Raw genomic sequence first — 24,785 nt, forward strand, 5'->3', positions numbered from 1 at the left:
GGGGGTGGACTTAATCTGGAAGTACAGGAGTCCAAGCATTGTAGTCTCAAAAGTGGAGGACAGAGTGAGCAGTGCCCGCCTGCGACAGCATGACCTGAGGGAGTGAGGTGTGTAAGAAAGTGCCCTGTGCTCTGCACCCAGCGCTTTCCCTGGAGGATGACTTACTGCACTCCTCTGGCTGGCGGGGGGATCGCTCCAGTGACATCTTACGTGTTTATGAATTGACCAAGCCTGTCTTTTAGTGTTCCCATCAAACAGTCTTCCCGCACTGAGAGGCGATGGCTGCCGCTTAGGTACGATGTATGATTGCTGGTGGGGCGCTGAGATCTCCCGTTCTTCCCGTCAGGCCCTGGATGGGGATTTTTCTGAAGAAAACCGCAATAAATGTCGCATCGCTACCGCACCCTTGATCGAAGCGGTGGAGAACCTGACGGCGTTCGCCTCCAACCCTGAGTTTGTCAGCATTCCTGCCCAGATCAGCTCTGAGGTAGGGCATCTTCACAGCAAAGGTCTTTGGCTCATTTCGTATGACGCTGAATTTTAGCATGAGCGGTTAAAGCTCCAAAACGTATCTTTGTCAGTACAGATGATGCCGTAGACAGAGTCAGGAAGCTCCATGATTGTCCATAGCCCTTGCGAAATTTGCTTTATATTGAGAACATTCTGCGTCCATGTTTTGGGCTGGTTCTTTTAAGGAATGTGTCATACTGAAAACTACTATTTAAGGAGCCAACATGGGCCCATGTTCTCCCAACCCAGACCCTTTATAACCTGATTTCCCTCCAAATGAGCCAAAGAATAAGATGTTCCAGGGTCTAACTTAAGCACTTGTGTCTCTCTACCCTCTGTTGGTTGGTCTTAGGGCTCCCAGGCTCAGGAGCCAATCCTGGTCTCAGCCAAGACCATGCTAGAGAGCTCATCATACCTCATCCGCACCGCCCGCTCTCTGGCCATCAACCCCAAAGACCCACCCACCTGGTCCGTGCTGGCTGGACATTCCCACACTGTGTCCGACTCCATTAAGAGTCTCATCACGTCTATCAGGTCAGTTTCCCACGGTAGGTCCATCACCAGCCTGCACCCATCAAGTAATGTGGGTCATTATCATCATCTTTTTTCTTTTTAAAAAAATATTTTATTATTTGGGCATGGTGGTGCATGTCTTTAATCCCAGCACTTGGGAGGCAGAGGTAGGAGGATTGCCATGAGTTTGAGACCACCCTGAGACTACATAGTGAAGTCCAGGTCAGCCTGAGCTAGAGTGAGACCCTACCTTGAAAAACCAAAATGTATGTGTATATATGTATGTGTGTGTATATATGTGTGTGTGTGTGTGCATAATTTATTTAAGAGAGAAAGTGAGAGGATGGGCACAGCAGGGTCTGTAAACCATTGCAAATGACCTCCAGACACATGCACCACCTTGTACATCTGGCTTATGTGGGTACTGAGGAATTGGACCTGGGTCCTTCGGCTTCACAGGCAAGCCCTTTAACTGCTAAGCTATCTCTCCAGTCCCATTATCATCTTTTTCTTTATCTCTTCAAGAACTGTGATAGTACTGGTCTCTATAAACCAGATATTATTCCAAGTATTTTACCTATATTACCTTATTTGATCATCCCGTTTGTTGAAAGGTTTCAAGCAGGAGAATTTAGATGACATTTTCAAGGTCACCTAAGGGCTTTAATCCCACCTCTTAACCATCATACTGCTTTATCTATACCTAGTAGCTTAGAAAGAGCACTATTGCTTGGCAGAATTTGAAGTTCTCGTAGCTTGATTAAAAGATAAAATATTCGACAGTCCCTAGTACCTCTGGGCATCGCTGAGTTTTCTTGGTGCTAGCAAGAGCCTAAGAAAACAATATTTCTACAGTTGAACAAAACATTATTTCCTGAGCTATAATATTTTGTTTCCCAGTTGTTCCAGAGGCTGAGAACCACATCTTCAGTTAATTTTAAGAAAATTCACCATAGTTAATTTAAGGAAAAATTAACCTTTTTTAATGTATTGCAAAGGAATATCCACTAAATACTGTAACTACTGCAGCCCGTGAGTTGATGACCAGCACTCCCTGTAGCAATCATAGTATATTTGCATTATAAATAGCAGTGGACACTTCTTTTAACTTTAGGATCCTCTGTTTAAGTGAGTGATGGGAGAGCCCATGTGCAAATCACTTCCTTTGCAGTTACCTGAGGTGAAGGGCAGTGCTTTGTTCTGTCCACTAAAATAAACAGCTATGTCAAGTGTCAGGTGTTAATTAAGACATGCATGGGGGGGGGTGGCTGGAGAGATGGCTCAGCAGTTACTTGCCTGCAAAGCCTAACAACCCAGGTTTCATTCCCCCAGCACCTATATAAAAGCAGATACACAAAGTGGCACGTGCATCTGGAGTTTGTTTGCAGCAGCTAGAAGCCCCAGCATGCCCATTCATATTCTCTGTCTCCTTGGAAATAAATTTAATTTTTTTTTAAAGTTTTTTAAAGAAGTGCATGGGCTCTGCATAAGACATTGCCTAGCAAGCATCAGAGACATGCTCCTTAATTAAGGTGATGAAGTGGGAAAGGGACATGGGCTCCTGTCGTACCAATGCTGGAGCAGATGGGTGACACCTGAGCCCCATGGATCCGGTGTTTGAATTGCATTGTCCCTTCCAGGGACAAGGCCCCTGGGCAAAGAGAATGTGACTACTCCATCGATGGTATCAACCGGTGTATCAGGGACATCGAGCAGGCCTCACTGGCAGCGGTCAGCCAGAGCCTGGCCACGAGGGATGACATCTCCGTTGAGGTAAGCAGGGACTCTGCGTCTGCCTCAGACACATCACACCGTCGGTGCTGAAGAACCCGCCTCAGCCGCGGGGGGCTGGGGCGAGGGCTAAGTTGGTGAGGTGCAAACCCAAGGACCTGAGGTGGGATCCCCAGCACCCACGCATGCGCACCTTAGAGCCGCATTTATCCGCAACCCCAGGGCTGGAAAGGCGGCTGCAGGAGGGTCCCTGAGGCTCGCTGCCCAGCTAGTCCAGCCAAGTCCACGTCTCAAAAAGGAAGGCGGAGAGTAATTGAAGAAGACATCCACGGCCAGCCTCTGGCCTCCAGCACATGTGCACACGTGCATGTGCCCACATACGTGATCACGCATACACGTACAGACACAGAGACGTTTCATGCACTCATACCACACACACATGCAAAATAAAAATTTTTATTAAAAAATGAATCTCAGCATCAGGTTTTTTGAGGGCTAGAGGAAGGGACCAGAACGTTTCTGGTGCTGGAGTTTTATCATGGACCACCTTCTTCTGTGAAACCAACTTAGGAAGTTTTTTTCAATTTTATTTTAGAAAGAGAGAGAGAGAGAGAGAGAAAGAGAGAGAGAAAACAGACACACAGAGAGAGAATAGTTGCACCAGGGCGTCAGCCACTGATATTGAACTCCAGACGCATGTGCCACCTAGTGGGCATGTGCAACCTTGCACTTGCCTCATCTTTATGCATCTGGCTTACATGGGAGCTGGAGAATCGAACATGGGTTCCTAGGCTTCACAGGCAAGTGCCTTAACCACTAAGCCATTCTCCAGTCCCCTTGGGAAGCTTTTTTGGAGGGAGTTGGGCAAATGCTGAGAAGGATGTCTTGGGGAAAGAGTTCCCCAAGAGTGGGAGATTCACACATGGCCGAAATCTTCAGGAACATTACCCATGTTAGATGATTGTGTGTCATAAAGCGGGGTTTCTACATTCAGCTGAACCCAGCATGGAGCTGGCCCAGGCCCGTAAATAGTGAGTGTGTCTCTGTTATCATATTTCATCAATATACTTCGTTGTATGGGCAAGTCTGGCATTTAACGCTAGTGCACTTGGTTCACTCATAGACAAAGAGTTCTTCTTCAAGTCATTCTGTCCGCGGTATGTAGGAGGGCCTTTGCTTCCTGTGATGTGTGACCGCTTTGTCCTGTATGGGTGGTTTATGTTTGTTTACTTATTTACAGCTTCATACATGTCTGCAGTGTATTGTGGTCTTCTTGTCCTCTCCTGTCCCCCTCCCATTCCTGAATCTTTTCCTAATGTGGTCCCCCTTCCTAGTCCCCCTTCATTGATGTCCAGATTGGTCTGTTTGTGACTCAGTGAGTGTAAATAGCGTTGTTTGCATGAACACGGGAGGGGGGTTATTTCCCAGAGCACGAGCAACTTAACAGTGGCTACACCACTGGAAAAAATAAAGTCTCCCCTCCAACCCCCCGCTCCAACCACCATTAACTGCAAATAGTTACTTGGGAAGGGATAGGGTCACCCGTGAGTCCCTCCTCCATCCGTGACAGAATGTTCACAGGCCCAGCGGTGTACAGGCAAGTATGAGTTCATGAGTACACTGGCCTTGTCATGTCTGGAGAACGACGTGCCTCCCCTTCCCCCATGACTTCCATTCTTTTGAGGTGTCTGCTACCGTGCGAAACCTCTGATTCGCACGTCCTTCTCTGCTAAGAGCACAGTGCCCGACACTCAAAGGGCATGTGGGCGATACGCTAACCTTACCTCCGCAGAACTCGGGCACAATGGGCTTCGTCCCCTTTCTCTAAGCAGTAGCTCAGGGCTCATCTTTGCTTATTTTTGTATTTATTTATTTAAGAGAGAGAGAGAAAGGCAAATGGAGAGAGAGAATGGGTGCACCAGGGCCTTTAGCCACTGCAAAGAAACTCCAGACGCATGTGCCACCCTCTGCATCTGGTTTATGTGGGTCCTGAGGAACTGAGCCTCGGCCCTTAGGCTTTGTAGGCAAGTGCCTTATTGGCTAAGCCATCTCTCCACCCCCTCATTTTTATTAATAGAGCTGTCTGTTTCACTCCAGCTTCTCTCTCTCACACACACAGAGTTTTAGGAATTGAAAAAAAAAAAAATGACTAAGCATTGTGACCATAAGGCATGCTAAAATGATGATGTTTAACCTGTTATTAAATTCACATTAAGGGTGTACCTAGATGACTCGCCAGTGGACCACACCCTTTATTTTATTTATCTATTTGAGAGAGAGAGACAGAGAGGAGGAGAGAGAGGAAGAGAGAGAGAAAATGGGCGCATCAGGGCCTCCAGCCACTGCAAACATGCTCCAGGTGTATGCACCACCTTGTACATCTGGCTTAGGTGGGTCCTGTGGAATCGAACCTGGATCCTTTGGCTATGCAAGCAAGCACTTTAACCACTAAGCCATCTCTCCAGCCCCAGAGCATACCCTTTAAACAGTCCACAGGTCAAGAAACGGAGATGGTCAGCACACCGAAAGCCCCTGCAGACTCCTCTCCTTTCACCCTCAGAGCACGTCCTCTCCCTTCACCCCCTCACTAGGACCATGCCCTCCCTCACGATGCCATATTTCACGTGATAAACCACCTACAATAAACCAGCATTGCTGGGGTCGCCTGGCATTCTCGGCCGTATTCACATGCTGAGCGTGCAGATAGTAAGTACTGAGGAGAATTAGCCCTTGGACTCTGCGGAGGCCTCTCTCTACCTGTCTAACTTGCATGTTAGGCTTTCCCTCTCCTGTAGCTCATGTACAGCCCTGTGTGACGGGTAGGACACTGTCACTTTGTCAGGTATCAGCCCATTCCATGTCATTGTGGACATCCCTAAGATGTCCAAGGCTCCTTCTCAAGGAGGGATCGGACCTTTCCTGGTACTTGTTAACCATCTCCAGCCTGGAGTGCCCCACGTCCGGCACTCCCAGCGTGGCCTGGCTATCTTTCCCCGTCTCTTTAGAGCCTGAGTTTGGTGCCTCCGGAGCAAGGAGTTTGAACCATCTCAGAGTGCCTCAGGGGTGCCATTTTCAATTTGTACCCAGAAGTCACCAAGGGTAGTGACTTGGTGTGCAACTCACCTAATGTCCTCGTGGTGAAAGCATGTCCTGTCTTCATTTTCCCACGACCTTCCTCCCCCTCCCTGAATTCTGAGAACACAGCCACCTGGATGTTCCCTTAGACCCCAATTATCTCGTTTCCATTTGAGCCAAGTTGTCTCTCGTTCTTGGAAAGCCACAGCCACTCCACATTTCCAGGAACTGCTGAACAAGGACGAGTGAAGATCCCGCTGGCATTCGTTGTCAGGGCCAGTGGGGGGCGGAGGAGGGTCTGACTCGGGGCAGCTTAGGTGCCAGTGCCCAGGCCAAGGCAGGCAGCTGCAACGCGGCGGTGCACCCAGACATTTTGGCTTCATGCGGCCTCCCTCGTCTCTCATGAAAGCATCGTGGGGAGGGGTGTCAGGTGACCCTGATGTTTCTCTCCTTCGCAGGCCCTGCAGGAGCAGCTGACCTCGGTGGTCCAGGAGATCGGGCATCTTATTGATCCCATTGCCACAGCAGCTCGGGGAGAAGCTGCCCAGCTGGGTCATAAGGTAGCGTGCACAGGGGCCCCTACTGAGAGAGACGCAGAGTGAGTTATGGAGACAGAGAGATGAGAATGTTTGGTTTTTATTTTTTTCACTTATTTTTATTTATTTATTTATTTATTAGAGAGAGGAAGTGAGTGAGAGAGAAGGGCATGCCAGGGCCTCTAGCCACTGCAAATGAACTCCAGACGCATATGCTACCATATGCATCTGGTTTACGTGGGTCCTGGAGAATCGAACCTGGGTCCTGGGTCCTTAAGTTTTGCAGGCAAGTACCTTAACTGCTAAGCCATCTCTCCAGCCCCTGTTTGTTTGTTTATTTTTTTCTTGGTTTTATAAGGTAGGGTCTCACCCTAGCTCAGGCTGACCTGGAATTCACTATGTAGTCTCAGAGTGGCCTCGAACTCACAACAATCCTCCTACCTCTGCCTCCCCAGTGCTGGGATTAAAGGCGTGCGCCACCACCCCCAGCCAGCCTCTGATTTTTTTTTTTTTTTAGTTCTCAGTAATAATTTTATTAACTTACTTAAACAGAGATGTTTATGAACACTTTGAAATTCAGTGATCTTTAATATAATTTTATTTATTGTGTATGGCATGTGTGTGTGATGTGTATATGTGTGTATGCAACGCACTCACATGTGGAGGCCAGAGCAGAACACCGGGAGTCGTTCTGTCCCTCTTCCGTGTTGTTTCCTTGCGAGAGAGCCTCTCACTGAACCCTTAAGTGACCGCCCACGGCAACAGTTTGTCATGGGTGAGCTGGTACCACTGTGCTTTGAACTTGGACACCCAGGAAAAGGCAGACTAACTGGCCAGCAACCTCTGATGATTCTCCTCGGGGTTGGGGTGACAGGTGTGCGTGGCCACCCCCAGCTCTGTTTTACATGGGTGCTGGAACTCAGCCCTCGGGCTTCCACAGAAAGCACTCTTACCCGCTGAGCCGTGTCCTCGGCCCCACGAAGACGTGTGGTCCAGGTGCTCAGCGCACGAGCCGTTCAGCGTGGCCCGCTGGCAGCTTTTGAAAGTTCCTCTCGTCACAGCTTTCTTCTCTCACCTTCCCTGCTCTCCTGTCCCTCTCTTATTCTTCATCCCTGTAGTCTGTGAGATGTATTCAATTCTTACGTTTGCTACTTATAAAACTGACAGCGTAGGGCTGGAGAGATGGCTTAGGGGTTAAGCCCTTGCCTGTGAATTCTAAGGACCCCAGTTCGAGGCTCGATTCCCCAGGACCCACGTTGGCCAGATGCACAAGGGGGCGCACGCGTCTGGAGTTCGTTTGCAGTGGCCGGAGGCCCTGGCGCACCCATTCTCTCTCTCTCTCTCTCTCTTTCCCTCTTTCTCTCTCTCCGTCACTCTCAAATAAATAAATAAAAATAAACAAAAAAAATTTTAAAACCTGACAGTGTAAGAAGCTGAGTTCAAGCCTGATGTCTCGCTGCAGATCTCAACACCTCCTGCATATTTAGAGATTTTGTTTCTTTTTTGGAAAGATTTTTAAAAATATTTTATTTATTTACGTGAGAGAGGGAGAGAGACAAGAGGCAGATAGAAAGAGAGAATGGGCAGTCAGGGGTTCTAGCCAGTGCAGATGAACTCCAGACGCATGCGCCCCCTTGTGCATCTGGTTTACGTGGGTTCTGGGGAATCAAACCGGGGTCCTTAGGCTTCACAGGCAAATGCCTTAGCCACTAAGCCATTTCCCCAGCCCCTAGAGAAGAGATTAAATAATGCCCCCCCCCCAAAGGAAGTAAAAGCCAAGAAGGAAGCTGTCTGTTAACTAGCAAGTCATTTCCAAAGCACATTGTCCATTCGCCTTTTCCTGGCCCTGTCACTGCTCCCCACCCCCATCCCGCCAAGGAGGGCCTTGCGGGAAACCTGAACTTGCGTGATGCACGCGGGACTTTCCTTTCTTTGGAAGGTGACACAACTGGCGAGCTACTTTGAGCCCTTGATCCTAGCTGCGGTGGGAGTCGCCTCCAAGATCCTGGACCACCAACAGCAGATGACGGTGCTGGATCAGACCAAGACGCTGGCAGAGTCTGCTCTGCAGATGCTCTACGCAGCCAAAGAAGGTGGAGGAAACCCCAAGGTAGGGCTCGGGCACTCGCTCAGCACCCGAAGCCTCCTGGGCTGTGTTTCTCCGGCGGGGGAGCGGGGGCTACCTCCAGTTCTCTCTTTCCTCCTTTAACACGTGCACGTGTGTGTATGCAAGCAACTGTATGCATGCATGTTTATATGTGTGAGCACGCCACACAGTACACATGGGGGTGTGTGGAGCCAGAAAAAAACCTTGGGTATCCCTCTTCAGAAATGCCATACACTTTCTTTTTGAGACAGGATCGGCCTGCAGCTCACCCATTAAGCTAAACCAAGTAACTAAGTGGCCACCAAATCCCAGGGACCCAGCGTCTGTTTTCCAGTGCACAGGCTACAATGACCAGCTTTTAAAATATAAATATATATATATATATATATTATTTAGTTAGTTAGTTATTTGAGAGAAAGAGGGGGAGAGAGAGAATGGGCACGCCAGGGCTTCCAGCCACTGTAAACAAACTTCAGACGCATGCGCCCCCTTGTGTACATGGATCCTGGGGAATAGAACCAGGATCCTTTGGCTTTGCAGGCAAATGCCTTAACCGCTAAGCCATCTTTCTAGCCCCCAGGACCAGCTTCTTAAATGGGAGTTCTAGAGATCACATTGAGGTCCTTATGCCTCTGAGGCAAGCACTTTTCCAGTGAGTTATGTCCTCAGATTCCCAGTTCTCTACTGTTGGCATCAGTTGGACCCAGTCTAAAATGAGAAATAATCTCTTGGTCTTCCTAGAGGTTTTGGGAGGGAGGGCTGGGGTGGAGGGAGAAGGGAGACACCAAGGAATATGCATTATTAGGCTTATTCATGAGATACTGGTTTTCTGTAGGATGCTACGGTAAGCATTCTTGGGTATGGAAAATGCAGGGTGTGTGATTATTGCAGGAATAAACTTGCTGGGAACCTGCTCAGTGTTTGACATGCAGCTTGCATGAAAGAAACCATTTTCCAGTGAATGTTATTTCTTCTTACTTAGAAACAATTATTGATTGATTGATTGATTTTTTGTGTGTGTATGTGTGTGGTGTTGAAGGTTGAGCCTGGGGCCTCACACATGCTAGCTAAGCACTTTTACCACTGAGCTACATGCCCAGCCCAGGCAACAGTAATTTAATATGAAAACCCCCCTTCCCAGTTTGTAAGGGGGACACTCCTCCAGCCTTTTGTGTCATCCAGCTGCCTTAAGTGACCGCTGATGGTAACAGTTGGACCTGGATGACATTGTCCCCCACTGTGCTTTGAGCTTGGACACCCAGGAACAGGTAATGACTTAGTAAAGACATGGGTAGATAGTTTCAGACAGCGGTGAGTACCCGGATGTATCTGGAACATACAGCTAATCAGGGCAATCAGCAGGAGGGTAGCCCGGGTTATACCAACAGGTCTCATCTCCCATGCCAAGGGATTTGGCCTCTATTGTAGGCAGTGGGAAGCCACCTGTGGCCAGTCAGCAGGGAAACGACATGACTGATCCACATTTTAGAAACAGCCCAGCTGGCATGAGCACTGTCGTGAGTCTTGCGTTTCCTATATTCAGGCTGCCACTCATGCATCTAGTGGTTACTAAGAGACTCAGTCAGAGGATGCTACAACCGTTAAGAACCGGCCACAGCCTTCAAGGCATTCTGAGTCTTTCGGAATCATGGATCTAGTTATGGAGGTGGTGCCATAGCATAAAGACAAAGAATACAGCTTTTGCCAGGCGTGGTGGTGCACGCCTTTAATCCCAGCACTCGGGAGGCGGAGGCAGGAGGATCGCCGTGAGTCCTAGGCCACCCTGAGACTACATAGTGAGTTCCAGGTCAGCCTGGGCCAGAGTGAGACCCTACCTTGAAAATAAAAAAAAGAATACAGCTTAAAAAAAAAAACATATTTATTTATTTATTTATTTATTTATTTATTTATTTATGAGAGAGAGAAGGAATGGAAATACCAAGGCCTCTAGCCACTACAGATGAACTCCAGACTCATGTACCACCTTGTGCATCTGGTTTTATGTGGGTCTTGGGGAATCAAACCTGGATCCTTAGGCTTTGCAGACAAGAGCCTTAACTGATAAGCCATCTCTCTAGCCCCCAAAGCTGTATTCTTGGGGCCTGGAGAGATGGCTTAGTGGTTTCTGACAGGCTTGTCCCAAAGGACACATGAGCCACTACATTTTTGTGCTCCCTCTTCCCCTGCCAGAAAAACAGGGTCTCCCTAGATATAAGCCACATGAGCCTGAAACTGGCTATGTAACCCAAGCTGGCCTCAAACTTGAGAGCTACTGCCTCAACCTCCCCAATCTGGGGTAATGTGTGCTCCACCATACCCACATTGGGCATTCAGTTTACTTTCTTTAGACCTTTTCTAAACAGTCCAGAAGCCCAGGTTTAATCAACTTAGATATCATTCTCTGGATAAATGTTTATTACTAAGATTGATTTGCTCTGTACTTGGTATGGTAAATCCCATCTGCAGAGGAAATGGAGTTGAAACATTAAAACAATGACAAGTGGCTCTGATTGGATGAAGAACAGCAAACGCTCTGGGTCAGATATAAAAGGATTCAAGTCCCAGATACTCCTGCCTAGCAGGTTACTTCTTGTCTTGTTTCTGCCACCAAATAATAAGGTTAATTAGGAATACCTGAGATAGTGTGCCTAATATAGGCGCGTTTGAAAAGCAGAGGGTATGGGCTGGAGAGATGTCTCAGTGGTTAAGGCACTTGCCTGCAGAACCTAATGACGTGGGTTCGATTCCTCAGTACCCACATAAAGCCAGATGCACCAAGTGACGCATGCATTTGGGACTCCTTTGCAGCAGGTATAGGCCCTGGCATTGCCTATTCTCTCTGTCTTCTCCCACTGATTGCAAATGTATAAATAAATATAATTAAAAAAAAAAAAAGGCCAGCCAGGCGTGTTGGTGGCACACGTCTTTAATCCCAGCACTCAGGAGGCAGAGGTAGGAGGATCGCCATGAGTTCGAGACCACCCTGAGACTACACATGAATTCCAGGTCAGCCTGGGCTAGAGTGAGACCCTGCCCTGCAAAAAATAATAATAATAACGACAAGAAGGTGAAGCCCCAGAGCCTGGGGGTCACTGAATGGGCTGCGTTGCCGTAGCGTGCTCTGTGCAGACCCTCCACCACTCCCTAGAGCCCCGCATTCACCATGTCCTTGAAGCCTGTACCAGGCTGCTCCGCGCAACACTGCGGCCAGACCACATCGTGCTGGACAGCTCTGATTGTTAGCTGCTTTCCCCGCTGCTGAAGTGGACATCTGTCGTCCACCACCCCAGCCTTCCCGCTCGTACGTGCAGTTGTGATGTCATTGCCTGCTGCCATGGGCTTTGTAGGAAAAGGCTCTTTGGAAGTCAACTTCAGACAGTGTATCCAAGAAAGAATAGATCTGGTTTTCTCATGTGTTGTGCCTGGGCAGCAGTAAGAAGGGAGCCCTCCAGAACCTCTCTCTCTGTCAAATAAATAAATGAAATATTTAAAAAAAAAAAAAAAAAACTTCTACAGACTTCATCAGCCTATCTCCTCAAATGTAACGGGGGAAAAAAAGAAAGAAACAAAGAAAGAAAAAAAAAAAAGGATCTGCAAGCATGAGGACCTGTGTTTGATTCCCAGAACCTACAGAAAGAAAAAGAAAATCGACCAAGCCCTGGCAGATAGTGGCAGGTAGATCCCTGGGACTTACTGGCCAGCTAGTGAAGCTTCCTCAGCAAGATCCAAGGCAGTGAGGACCTTTTTTCAAATGGAGAAAATAAGACACTATGCCCGAAGGACAACACCTGGGTGTAGCCTCCACTTGCACACGCACCTGCTTGTACCTCCACTTGCACACGCGCCGGAAGACCTGTAGCAGAGCAGAGCAGCATTTTGCTATTTTGTTTTACTCTCTCTGTGCCATAAATCAGCTGTCAACCTCAATTATGAGCTTCTTCTCCTCTGTCCCAAAGACAGAGCTCTGTGTGCCTGGATACAGTTGCCTCAAAAGACTGTCCATGATGGATGGTGTCATTATTTGAGAAACTCTTCATTTAAAATATATTGTATTTATTTGAGAGAGAGAGTGTGGCAGTCAGGTTCGCATTGATGGTAGAAATCACCCAACCAAGAGCAGCTTGTAGGAAAAAGAGGTTTATTTTGGCTTACAGGCTTGAGGGGGAAGCTCCACAATGGCAGAGGAAAATGATGGTATGAGCAGAGGGTGGACATCACCTCCTGGCCCACATAAGGTGGACAATACCCACAGGAGAGTGTACCAAACACTGGCATAGGGAAACTGGATGTAATACCCACAAGCCCGCCCCCAACAATCCACTCCCTCCAGGAGGCTTAATTCCTAACTCTCCATCAGCTGGGAACCTAGCCTTCCTAAGTTGATGGGGGACACCTGAGTCAAATCACCACAGAGACAGAGGATGGGCGCACCAGGGCCTCTAGCAACTACAAACGAACTCCAGACACATGCGCCACCTTGTGCATCTGGCTTTACATGGATGTTGGGGAATTGAACCTAGGACCTTTGGCTTTGCAAGCAAGTACCTTAACCACTGAGCCATCTCTCCAACCCTAAGAAACTCTTCTTGCTTCCCAGGGCTTTGCAGTTGGGACAGAGCCAGTCCCTGTGGCTCACACTGCGTCCTCTGAGAAAGCTTTCATTTAAAGACCCTGTGGGAGGAGCCCCTCTGGCTTCCTTACTTTCCCATCCAAACACAGACGCAGTTTGTTGGGCCATTGTAAGATCATCCCTCCGAAGTGAGCCAGGGGCTGGGGAGATGGCAGTTAGAGGTGCTTGCTTATAAAGCCTGCCAGCCTGGGTACCCCAGTGCCCACACCAAGCTGTATGCACAAAGTAACACAAATATCTGAAGTTCATTTGCAGGGACAGGAGCCCCTATCACATCCATCCTCGTTCTCTCTCTCTGTGCTTGTATCTTTCTCTCCTTCTCTGCTCACCAGCAAATAAACAGAGTATTTTTGTAATGTGTGCTAGGATCTGAAGAGATGCCTCAGTGGTTAAGGTGCTTGCCTGCAAAGGCTAACAACTCAGGTTCAATTCCCCAGCACCACATAAAGCCAGATGCACAAAGTGGTGCATACATTTGGAGTTCATCTGCAGTGGCTAGAGGCCCTGATGCACCTATTCATTCATTCATTCTCATGGGTTATCCATCAGAATCTCGGGCCTTCCCACAGTCCTTGCCCCTCACTGAGGAGGATCTCAGGCCTCTCCAGAGTCCTCCCCCTTTCACTGAGGAGGATCTCAGGCCTTCCCACAGTCCTCCCTCTCACTGAGGAGGGTCTCAGGACTCGCTGCTGGAGCCAGAGCGGGAACACCCAGCACACTGGCTCTTTGCCCGCATCTTGCTGCCATTGAGATGTCATCCCAGGAGCCCAGCACTGTCACTTGATTTATTTATTTGTGGGTGACAGAGAGAGAAAGAGGCAGAGAGAGAGAGAGAGAGACAGAGAGAGAGAATGAGCAAACCAGGACCTCCAGCCACTGCAAACGAACTCCAGTCGCATGTGTCCTTTGTGCATCTGCCTTACATGGGTCCTGGGGAACTGAGCCTCGAACCGGGATCCTTAGGCTTCACAGGCAAATGTTTAACCGCTAAGCCATCTCTCCATCCCCGGGCTTTCCTTCTTTATTCCCACTCCAACCTCACCTCCCAGCAGTTCTAAAGCTTGTTACGCCCTGTGTAGATTTATCTCTCTTATATGTATCTTCATTTCCATAATTCATCTTATGTATAAAAAGGGAATTGTACTGTGCTGGGCAGTGTTGAAGAGAAATATATTGTTATAAAACCATTAGGGACATTTTTTCATTAAATGTGTCAACTAGTTTATTTAGAAACGTGTGGCATTCTCTTTCTAACATCCCGAATACAGAATCATATAAAGCTGCCCTAATCAGAGGTTGGTTTGAGATTGTATTTTATTTTCCCTTTTGATTGTAAAAAGGGATGTTTTCTTTTTCGGGGGGGGGGGTTGAGGAGGGGAGGCAAACAAATGTATAAAACCAGAGAAGGAAAACATTTAGAATGCACTGCTTAGCTCCATTGTGGGGATGTGGTTTCCCCTGCTGCTGTTTATTTTTTATTTATTTATTTGCTTAGTTAGTTAGTTATTTGAGAGCGACAGACACAGTGAGAAAGACAGATAGAGGGAGAGAGAAAGAATGGGCACACCAGGGCTTCCAGCCTCTGCACACAAACTCCAGACGCGTGTGCCCCCTTGTGCATCTGGCTAACGTGGGTCCTGGGGAACCGAGCCTCGAACCAGGGTCCTTAGGCTTCACAGGCAAGCGCTTAACCACTAAGCCATCTCTCCAGCCTTGCTGTTTATTTTTGAAACACGAGATCCTCCTGCCTCCAGCTCCCAGGGCCGGGAGTATAGGCACGCACCACCCTGTCCTCCGCTGAAGAAACCTTCCCAATTCCCTCCTCAGGCGCAGCACACTCACGACGCCATCACGGAGGCTGCCCAGCTGATGAGGGAGGCCGTGGACGACATCATGGTGACCCTGAACGAAGCCGCCAGCGAGGTGGGACTGGTGGGCGGCATGGTGGACGCCATCGCGGAGGCCGTGAGCAAGGTGGGCTCGGGCGCCTCCCTGCGCCTCCCGCGCTGTCCCCAATGCTGCTCCCTTAGGTTCTAGCTGCTGGTTCAGGCTGACACCGGCCAGCCTTCTTTGCCTAAGGGCCGCAGTTCATGTGTTGATGTCCAGTCATGTATATCCAACACACTTTTCACTCTTTATACTTCATCACTTTTCTAAGTCAGCTGTCGCTTACATGTGGGTTAAACAGGAGCATGGAGCCAGGTGTGGTGGCGCACGCCTTTAATCCCAGCACTCGGGAGGCAGAGGTAGGAGGATCGCCATGAGTTTGAGGCCACCCTGAGACTCCATAGTGAATTCCAGGTCAGCCTGGGCCAGAGTGAGACCCTACCTCAAAAAACAAACAAACAAAAAAACCCATGAGCTTCGTGAGCTGGGGAGATGACTCACTTGGAGTTTCATTCCCAGAAACCCATGGAAGAAAGCAAGCTAGGCATGGCTGGGCTGGGGAGATAACCTGATGGTTAAAGGCATTTGCTTGCAAAGCCTGATAGCCAGAGTTGGATTCCCCAGTACCTACATAAAGCCAGCTGCACAAAGTGGTGCATGTGTCTGAAGTGCATTTGCAAGAGCAAGAGGGCCTAGCATGGTCATATTCTCTCTCTCTCTATTTCTCTCTCCTCTCTCAAATAAAGAAATAAAAATATTCAATTAAAAAAGGAAGAGAGAAGCCGGGCGTGGTGGCGCACGCCTTTAATCCCAGCACTCGGGAGGCAGAGGTAGCAGGATCGCCGTGAATTCGAGGCCACCCTGAGACTACATAGTGAATTCCAGGTCAGCCTAAGGCCAGAGTGAGACCCTGCCTCGAAAAACCAAAAAAAAAAAAAAAGGAAGAGAGGCTGGAGAGTTAGCTAAGCAGTTAAAGCACTTGCCCGCAAAACCTGATGATCCGGGTTCAATTCCCCAGGACCCACATAGAGCAAGATGCACAAAGTGGTGCATGTATCTGGAGTTTGCAACGGTTGGAGGCTCTGGTGCATGCCCATTCTCTCTCTCTCTTTTTCACTCTCTACTTGCAATCAAGTAAATAAACATTTTAAAGAGAGAAAGCTAAGCATGGTAACATATACTTGTAATCCCAGAACTGGGAAGGTGGAGATAGGTGGATCCCTGAAGCTTGAGCTCCCAGCCAATGAGACACCCTGTCTAAAAACTGGTGGACCGCCAGGCATAGTGACACACCTTTAATCCCAGCACTCGGGAGGCAGAGGTAGGAGGCTCACTGTGAGTTGGAGGCCACCCTGAGAATACATAGTGAATTCCAGGTCAGTCTGGGCTAGAGAAAGACCCTACCTCAAAGAACCAAAAAAAAGAAAAGAAAGAAAGAAAAAGAAAAAAAGGAAAGAAAAGAAAGAAGGAAGGAAGGTGAACAGAACATGAAGAATGACACCCAAATTGTCCTCTGGCCTCCAGACACATAGGCATTCACACGTACCCACTTACACGTGCACACTTGCAGGCACACGCGTGCCGAAGGGTCACAGTAAGGCAAGCATGAATGCTACATTCCTAAAGGGTTCTTCCAGCTAAGCATGCCCGAGACGCCAGAGCCACGGCTGGCTTTTTTTCTTCGTTGGTGCTTCGCCGCGGGTGCTGGTCATCACCAGACGAGGGCTCTGTCCCCCCTTGAGGTCCAGCCTGCTGGCTGCTGTGCTGTTAGCCCTTGCTCTGATGAAGGATCCCAGCACGGTCATGTATGCAGATGGGCAGTCAGCGTACGCTGAGCCAGTGAGTGCACAGCTCCCTCCTCCTTGGACCCCACAGGCCCTGTGCTGCGGCAGAGAAGCTTGGCACCATCTGTTGACCCGTTAGAGAAACCTCGACAGTCTTCCCTGAAGGCTGCCGTGATAGTTTAGTGAAGACGACATACCAGGACGTGCGCTCTCTCTACCCTCGGGCTACCGGGATCCATTTCTTTATCACGGGTTAGCTTGTGCCCACCTGTGACACGAAGACCCCATCTACCATTTTCCCAGCTGACCTGTTGGCACCCACTCTCTTCCCGGACTCCAACCTGTGTGCCAAAGAGCTGGCAAGGACTCAGGTCCTTCATCCTGCGTCGTGATTTCCTGCTTCTCCGTCCAGTCGTCCCAGCCGTGTTCCCGCCACTCTCTCGGTCCCTTTGCGTCTGGTGATGCCAGTGTCGCCGTCCATGCCATACTCCCCTGTCTCCTTTCGTGGCCTCTCGCCTGGGAGCTGGCCAGCGATGGAAATGCTGATGCTCGTGGGGTGGGCTAGCCTTTCTTTCTCTCCGCCGAAGTCATCACTGACATCACCGTAGGCGTCGTTTTCTTCCTTACTGTGGTCATCGTCTCCTCCGCACGTGGAGCTCTTGGCCAGGAAACGTCTAAGTGGATTTTTCCTGCAACCACATGATGCTTGGACGTTGCCAGTGAAGGACCTGAGACTCAGAAGCGTTGAAACCAGCTTGAGGACCATTTCTGGAATGGCGACAAAGCCTTCTGTGCACTGTGTCCCGGCCTTTCAGGGGACACAGTCCTGCTAGCTCCTGCTCACTCCCACTCTTCTTGTAATTTTTTCATCTTTTATTAATAGACAAAGAGGCAGAGAGAGAGAATGGGCGTCCCAGGGCCTCCAGCCACTGCCAACGAACTCCAGATGCATCGGCCACCTTGTGCATCTGGCTTATGTGCATACTGGGGGATTGAACCTGGGTCCTTCGGCTTCACAGGCAAATGCCTTAACCTCTAAGCCATCTCTCCAGCCCTCACTCCCACTCTTACACAGAGTGATCTTGACTTTCTTTTCACTCCCATCACACTTAGAGTCAGGCAAATAAAAGATGATTACTAGCGCTTCTAACCCCTTCCCTCATTGACTTAGATCACAGCTCGAGGTCTCCAGGTAACAAACTGTAATGTCGGTGGGGGAAGCTCTTGTGGTCTAGATCTTGCCTCCGGACTCTCCTCAGCTTCTCCCGCTTGGCATTTCCCTGGAAGTATCAGGCTTCCTCACACGTCCACATGTTTGAACATTACTCACTGTTCCTTGGGTACTTTCCACACCTTTGGTATGGACAGACTCCGTGTCTGATGACCCTCAGGAACTCCTGGCCTACTTCACTCTACTCTCAGACAAAGCCAGGGCCGCCCTTGGCCCATGTCCTTGGAGTGCCTCTGTGTGCCTCCCTCCATTAAGTCCTGAATGGAGAACTTGGTTGAGTCTGAGCCAAACAATCGGAAAGCCTCTCTGCTTTTCAGAGTGTTGAATTCTTACAAATATGATCCATTCTTCCCTTTTTATGAGTCTGCGTTCTCTGCTTCTCCTCTGCAGCTGGATGAAAGCACCCCTCCGGAGCCAAAGGGCACCTTTGTTGACTACCAGACGACTGTGGTTAAGTACTCCAAAGCCATCGCCGTCACCGCTCAGGAAATGGTAAGAAGGAGAAAGCTGCCTCAGCCACTGTGGGCTGTCCTTCATCCATCGCCACCTGAGTCTTCGAATCTGGGGTCTGTGTTCCAGAGGGAGACCAACCCGTGCTTCCTGTAGCTTCTCCTGGGCACCAACTCCTCCCCTCTCTCCGTGATCCCTCTGGCTGCCTGTGGGCTAGAAGCTCCAAGCTACTAGAGTTCTCGTCTCATGAAAACAGCCAGGGAATTAAAGTTGTCTGAAGCTTGGCATGAGGGCAGGAGACACAGGGAGGAGAGAACGGGAGGGAAAGGAGAAGGAAGATGGAGTTAAAGAGAACGGGGGTGGGGGGAGAGTTTACTCACCTCTGAAAGGCATTGAGGTGTTCTTATTATAATGCAGGTGAAGATATTTGGGAATAAAATAGAAAAGACGTGAGCTGGTCTGGCAGAATCAAATTATAACACTTGGACAGTTACATTTCGCCAGTCTTTCAGAGAACATGAAACAGCAGAAGTCATAAGAGTTTCCTCGCTGAAACATAGTTGGAAGCATGATTGATTGAATTACACGGATTCTCAGAAATAGCGCTGAAAAGCAGCGCGGACTAACTTTGATGCCCAGAGATGTCCAAAGAGACAGGTGGCACCTGCAGAGCATTGCCGTGTAGCCGCAGACCGTTCCTCTCGGCTTGCAGGCTTGGGCTAAGGATTAGGAAGGGCTGCCACAGAAGCCTGAGTTGGGACCTGAGGTGGCGTTCCTAGCTGGAGGAACGCAGCGGGCCACCACGTGGCTTCTGTCCCAGGCGCCCCTCTGGCTGGTTCTGTCATGTTATCCAATGTCCACTAGAGGTTGAGCTTGGCCCACAAAGGCTTCCGTGCCTGCCGTGCTCATGCGTGGAGACTCTGAACCAGGCTTGTTTGAACGAAGTCGGCCTGGGGACAGAGGGAACGACAGCGCCCTGAGTGCTGTGACAAGCTGGAGCTGGCCCTTCCAGAGGAGCACAGGGGACAAGCCAAAGGCCGCGTCCCGCAGCCTTGCTAGGCAGCGCAGGGGTAGAAGGCGGCGCTTTGGTTGGTGGCTTTGTGGGACTTCGGGAGCGCCTGCGGGGGGGGGGGGGGGGGGGGGGGGCGAGGGGGGGCCGGGCCTCGGGGCGGCTTGCGATCGCACGGAGCCCGGCCTCAGGCCACATAGGCGGTCCTGGGAGAGCTGGGCCTGGGACTTTTGAGTTGGAGAGGGGCATGCTTTACCTGATACGGTCGCCCCCAATCTTTGTGCTCCCGTTACCAAGACAAACGGTGCAGCTCGCGATGCCAGTCTACTCGCGTGGGGTTCGGAGCGTGCTCCTTGGCATCCACGCTTAGGCTTGAAGGCTGTGACAGTGTGACACGCCGTGGGTAGGCGATGCCTTCCCACCCCACCCGGGGAGACGCAAAGTCATTCTAAAGGACCTTCTTAGAAGGCCACAAGGAGAGAAGCAGTATGACTCAGCCAGGCACCTGACCCGCCAGCCATCACCCTCTTATGAGAGGCAGGGGTAAAGTCTGTTGAAGGGGTACAAGGACACTTTTACTGGGTGACAGGTGAAAACTGCTATGAGGAGAATTAAGTGACATTCTGCCCAAAGGAGAAAGCCAGACTAGAAGCTTGCATTTCATCTACGTGGGATTCAAGTGAGGCATAGCCCGCGGGGGCGAGGCCAGATGTGTGGACCAGAGAGAGCCAGGACTTGGCTCTTTCGGACAATGTGCTCGCCCAAGTTTCTGACTAAAACCTCATCATGCTCTGGCACAAATTCACAACAAAGGCACAGTTTCAGAGGCACTTCCTCCCAAACATTGGCTTCTCCATGACTTCTCACTCCCAACTCCAGAACAGCCCTGTCCTCGTTACCCTCTCTTGCCCAGGTGGGACTTGTTACCAACCAGCTCCCCATAGATGTCTGGTGCAGGGGTTTGTGCCCCTCGAACTTCCTCACAGGCATTTCTCAGGTGACCCCATAGGACAGAGTGAACTCTGAGGACGGGGTTCCACACTGCACGGTCCAAACGCTGAGCATGTGCCCTTTTTGGCCGGGCCAGGAGGGGCTGGCCTGGAGATGCCACGCAGGCTGGTCACCGTTCTGGCTGGCCATGTGCCGCAGCATGGGCTCTGCTTGACCTGTCCTCCCCAATGTCTGTCCCTCAATGCCAGGCCTGGCCTTCACCGCCACCCCTGGGACTAAAAGTAAGCGAAACTGGCTTCTCGGGGTATTAACACATGGTACTGATACTTCTCTTTGTGTGTCTGTGTGTGTGTGTGTCTTGCTTGTTTTCTTTTTTCCAGATGACTAAGTCGGTTACTAACCCGGAGGAGCTGGGAGGACTGGCTTCACAAATGACCAGTGACTATGGGCACCTGGCTCTCCAGGGCCAGATGGCAGCAGCCACCGCCGAACCACAGGAGGTCCGCCACCTTAACGCCCCTGTTTTAAGATGCAAACACACAGTGGTGTCCGTTCCTGTGTGGGGGGGGGATGGGTAGCTTTGTTCCACTCAGGGATCCCCACCCAAAAAGCTAGAACCAGATTTTATTTTACCTACTCTGCGGCCTGGTTCACATGGGTATCCCCAGGTTGTGTAACTGGCCAGAGGCTAGGGCCCTCTGTGGAGTGGGCTCTCAGAGAGAAGAGCTCTGGGGACAAGTATTCTGCCAGGCTGCTTACAATGGCCCATCACTCTCTTCACACCCCTGAACCTGGGGCCACCATCTTTCCCCTGCCTTCTGCCCCTTAGCCTGTGACTCCGGTCACGGCTGTTTGTCTAACAGGCTCCCAGAAGAGTTCAAGGAGCCATGTATGGAATGCCACTTTCCTCTCTTGAGGAAAGCCAGTTACCATGGCATAAAGCCTCGCTTGAAGGTTCTTAGTGGCTTTCTGTGGTCCCACCTATCGTGACACCTCAGTACCGACCTGCTTTCCTTCGGCCCTCTGCAAAGAGGCCTTAGCAAGTCCGTGTCCATCAGGGTCTTTGACTGGCAAAGGTTTGGCCTTGGGGTTACTTTCTACCTCCGGCAGCTATGGGGGATGGAGTGGTCCCCGGGAGGACACACCACAGCTAGACTCCCAAGGAAGCCTGATGGCACCTATGTCTGTGTGCGTGCTCGTAAAGGCATCCGGGGCCCAAGGAACCATGTGGTTCCTTGGAGAAAGAAAGCTCACTCAAATATTGAATAATGCACGGGCTGTGGGAACACTGGGACGCCGCAGGTGACCACGGTTCTGGAGCTCAGCAGGTTGGTTATGGGGCGCTCACCATTCCTGAGTGAACGAGGCTGTCAAGACAATAGGCTGTAACCGGTCTGCTTGTCTTGTGGTGCTGGTCTTACTGTCCCTGAGCTCACCCAGTGCTGCCCTTTCTGCTGGGCCAGGTCCAAGGTAACAGAAACTCCCAGAGGGCCTGCGGAGATGAACATATCACTTGCTAACGCGCACCGCAGCAATGCATGCAAACAGGCATATTTTATATATATATGTACTTGCATACATATATATCTAGCATGGGATTCCTTAAGTTCCTAACTTGTGCCTGTGTCTTCTGATTGCAGAATGATTATGTAGGCTTCAGCATGGATAATTCTGTTTGTAATAAGTGTGTTAGATCACTACCAAGGGGGGAGAAAGCTACCAGAGACTGCATCTTGATTTCCTCTACATAGGCATGTCTTCCTTCCTTCTCTCTCTCTTTCTCTCTTTCTTTCTTTCTAAATAGACTCCATGTTTTAGTAAGGCTAGATTATAATTCTGGTCTATAATTTATCTGGACATATAATTCATTGGATCACCATGTAATTTTGAGTTTCATAAACAAGTCTAAGAAAACTTGTGTTACAGTAAGGGAAAGTCTCGACAAAGGGCAAGTGTTGGGCTTTGCGAGGGGATTAAAAGCAAAGGCCGTGATTGTCAAGGAGGCTTAGGCCCCTGTCCTCAGGAACTTTTGCAGATCGAAGCCACCCTCGTCTGTCTGGTGAGTTTCACGGCAGCCTATCCAGTGATCTGGGAGCCTTTTCCACATCAGGGTTCTGAGGAACTGCCCCACCCATGTGGGAAGCAAAACAGGGCCTTTTATTGTGACACGCAAGATAGAACAATACGACATAGCCATGCAAGTGCATTGCTCTCAGCAGTCAGGCTGCCTGGCCTATCGGTCCCGGGTCATAGCTGCTAACATTTATTTTCATTAAGGCTTTTTTTTTTTCCCTTTCACCATGACATCTTGAGATGGATGTTACAGTCCAGACACGATACTAGTATGACCCAGAGCAAGAAGGGGCAGAGAGAATATAAAATTACAAGTGGCTTATGGGAGGGAGGGGGGGATTGTGTTCATTTGCCAGACAGATATTTGGGGGGAAAACTGAGAAGGTTAGGAGATCCCCGAAGCAATGTACTTTTTCATGCCAAAATTGTGGAAGTTATTTGTGTACCCGAGAGGGCCCCACATCCCAGCATGTGAAAATATTTGTGTCCAGGACAGGCGAGAAGCTTTCCCTGCACAGTCCTGAAGCAAGCCGTGCTGGGTCAGCATTTTGGTCTTTTCCACAATGTGACAATTACAGGAAAAGTCAGAGCTCTGCCCTCCAACATCAAGCCAGATCTTTCTCTGCTTATTTTTCCATGGAAAACTCAAGCCTTTGTTAAATATTTCTGTAAAAAAAAAAAAAAAGTCTTCAGAAAAGTGAAAAATGCTCTGACAGCTATGCAATTTAAGGTTAGTTTTTCTCTGGAGGTTGGTGAGATGATTTACTCACTAACGTGCTTGCTTCGCAAGCATGAGAACCTGAGTTCAGATCCCAAGCCCCCATGTAAAGAGCTAGGTGTGGTAGCTGGCACCTATAATGCCAGAGCTGGTGAGGTAAAAACAGGAGGCTTCCTGGGGCTTGCTGGGCAGCCAGTCTAGCTAGGGTACGTGAGCCAGATTCAGTGAGAGACCTTGTTTCAGAAACTAAGGTGGAGAGCAACTGGAGAAGACACCCCACGTTGACCTCTGACCTCCACATATGCGCAGCACACACATGCTCACGTGCACATGCACACACACCCAAGAGATTAGTTTCCTCTTTTTAAAAATACTTTATTTATTTACTTGAGAGACACAAGAGAGGTAGATATAAAGAGAGAATGGGCATGCCAGGATCTCTAGCCACTAGAAACGAACTCCAGACACATGTGCCACTTTGTGCATCTTTCTTTATGTGGGCCCTGGGGAATCAAACCTGGGTTGTTTTTTTTTTTTGCTTCGCAGGCAAGCACCTTAACCGCTATGCCATCTCTCCAGCCCCTAGTTTCCTCTTTTAAAGAAGGGAAAGGAAGGGAAGGAAAGGGGAAAGAAAGGAAAGAAGAAAGAAGGGACTGGAGAGATGGTTTAGCAGTTAAGGCACTTCCGGGCAAAGCCAAAAGACCCAGGTTTGATTCCCCATGACGCACATAAGTCAGATGCACAAGGTGGCACATGTATCTGGAGTTCGTTTACAGAGGCTAGAGGCCCTGGTGCACCCATTTACTGTGTCTCTCTTTTTCTCTCTCTCAAATGAAAATTTATTTAAAAAAAAAGAGGAAAGAAAGAAAATGAAGTCCTATGAGCTACAACTAAATGTAATTCCTGGGGAGAATGCAGTGACCTCAGCTCGTTCTCTCTCTTTTGCGCTCTCTCTCTCTGTCTCTCTCTCTCTCTCTCTCTCTCTCTCTCTCTCTCTCTCTCTCTGTCTCTGTGGAACAGCCCCTGGAGCTATTTGTAATGCTGGACATCTGGAATACCAGGGGGAGCATTTGTTAAGCACAGGTGGTAGGAACCACATCCTTCTCCCCTGGGGGGATGGACATGTTAACACTCAGAAGCCATCACTCCAAGACTGGCTTTCTGGGAGAGGGAGAGGGATGCCTGGTTCTATTACCCATTATCTTTATTTTTCCTTCCATTCTCTCCCCCCTCCCCCAGCTTATCAGTTGAGTTCTGATGCTATGATGAAGTGGTAGTAGATCTGGTTTCAGAGATGGTTTCTGTTTTTCCAAAATATTTTATTTATTTAATTAATTAATAGAGAGGAAGAGGCAGATGGGCACACCAGGGCCTCCAGACACTGCAAATGAACTGCAGATGCATGTGCCACCTTGGTGCATCTGGCTTACAGTGGGTACTGGGGAATCAAACCTGGGTCGTTAGGCTTCGCAGGCATGTACCTTGACCACTAAGCCATCTCTCCAGACCCAGAGATGGTTTCTTTTGAGATCTGCAGGAATTTTGCCCATTTGGGTTGGTTTTAGGCAGTAAGGGAAAAT

At 49.5% G+C, this 24,785-nt stretch overlaps 1 protein-coding gene across 4 annotated transcripts in view; it reads left to right on the top strand.

Annotated features, from left to right (window-relative positions):
- Tln2 (talin 2) overlaps positions 1–24,785 on the top strand; it is a 468,592-nt gene that overhangs the window by 387,506 nt on the left and 56,301 nt on the right. For all 4 annotated transcript variants that reach the window (XM_045159990.1, XM_045159987.1, XM_045159989.1 and 1 more), the window contains 8 exons: positions 347–487; positions 863–1,044; positions 2,664–2,796; positions 6,288–6,389; positions 8,305–8,475; positions 14,930–15,076; positions 18,395–18,496; positions 20,795–20,914. In XM_045159990.1, coding sequence (XP_045015925.1) covers positions 347–487; positions 863–1,044; positions 2,664–2,796; positions 6,288–6,389; positions 8,305–8,475; positions 14,930–15,076; positions 18,395–18,496; positions 20,795–20,914 — 1,098 coding nt within the window. The remainder of the gene's footprint in view (positions 1–346; positions 488–862; positions 1,045–2,663; positions 2,797–6,287; positions 6,390–8,304; positions 8,476–14,929; positions 15,077–18,394; positions 18,497–20,794; positions 20,915–24,785) is intronic.

This window comes from Jaculus jaculus, chromosome 10, assembly GCF_020740685.1.
Source record: "Jaculus jaculus isolate mJacJac1 chromosome 10, mJacJac1.mat.Y.cur, whole genome shotgun sequence".
NCBI classification, from domain to species: domain Eukaryota; kingdom Metazoa; phylum Chordata; class Mammalia; order Rodentia; family Dipodidae; genus Jaculus; species Jaculus jaculus.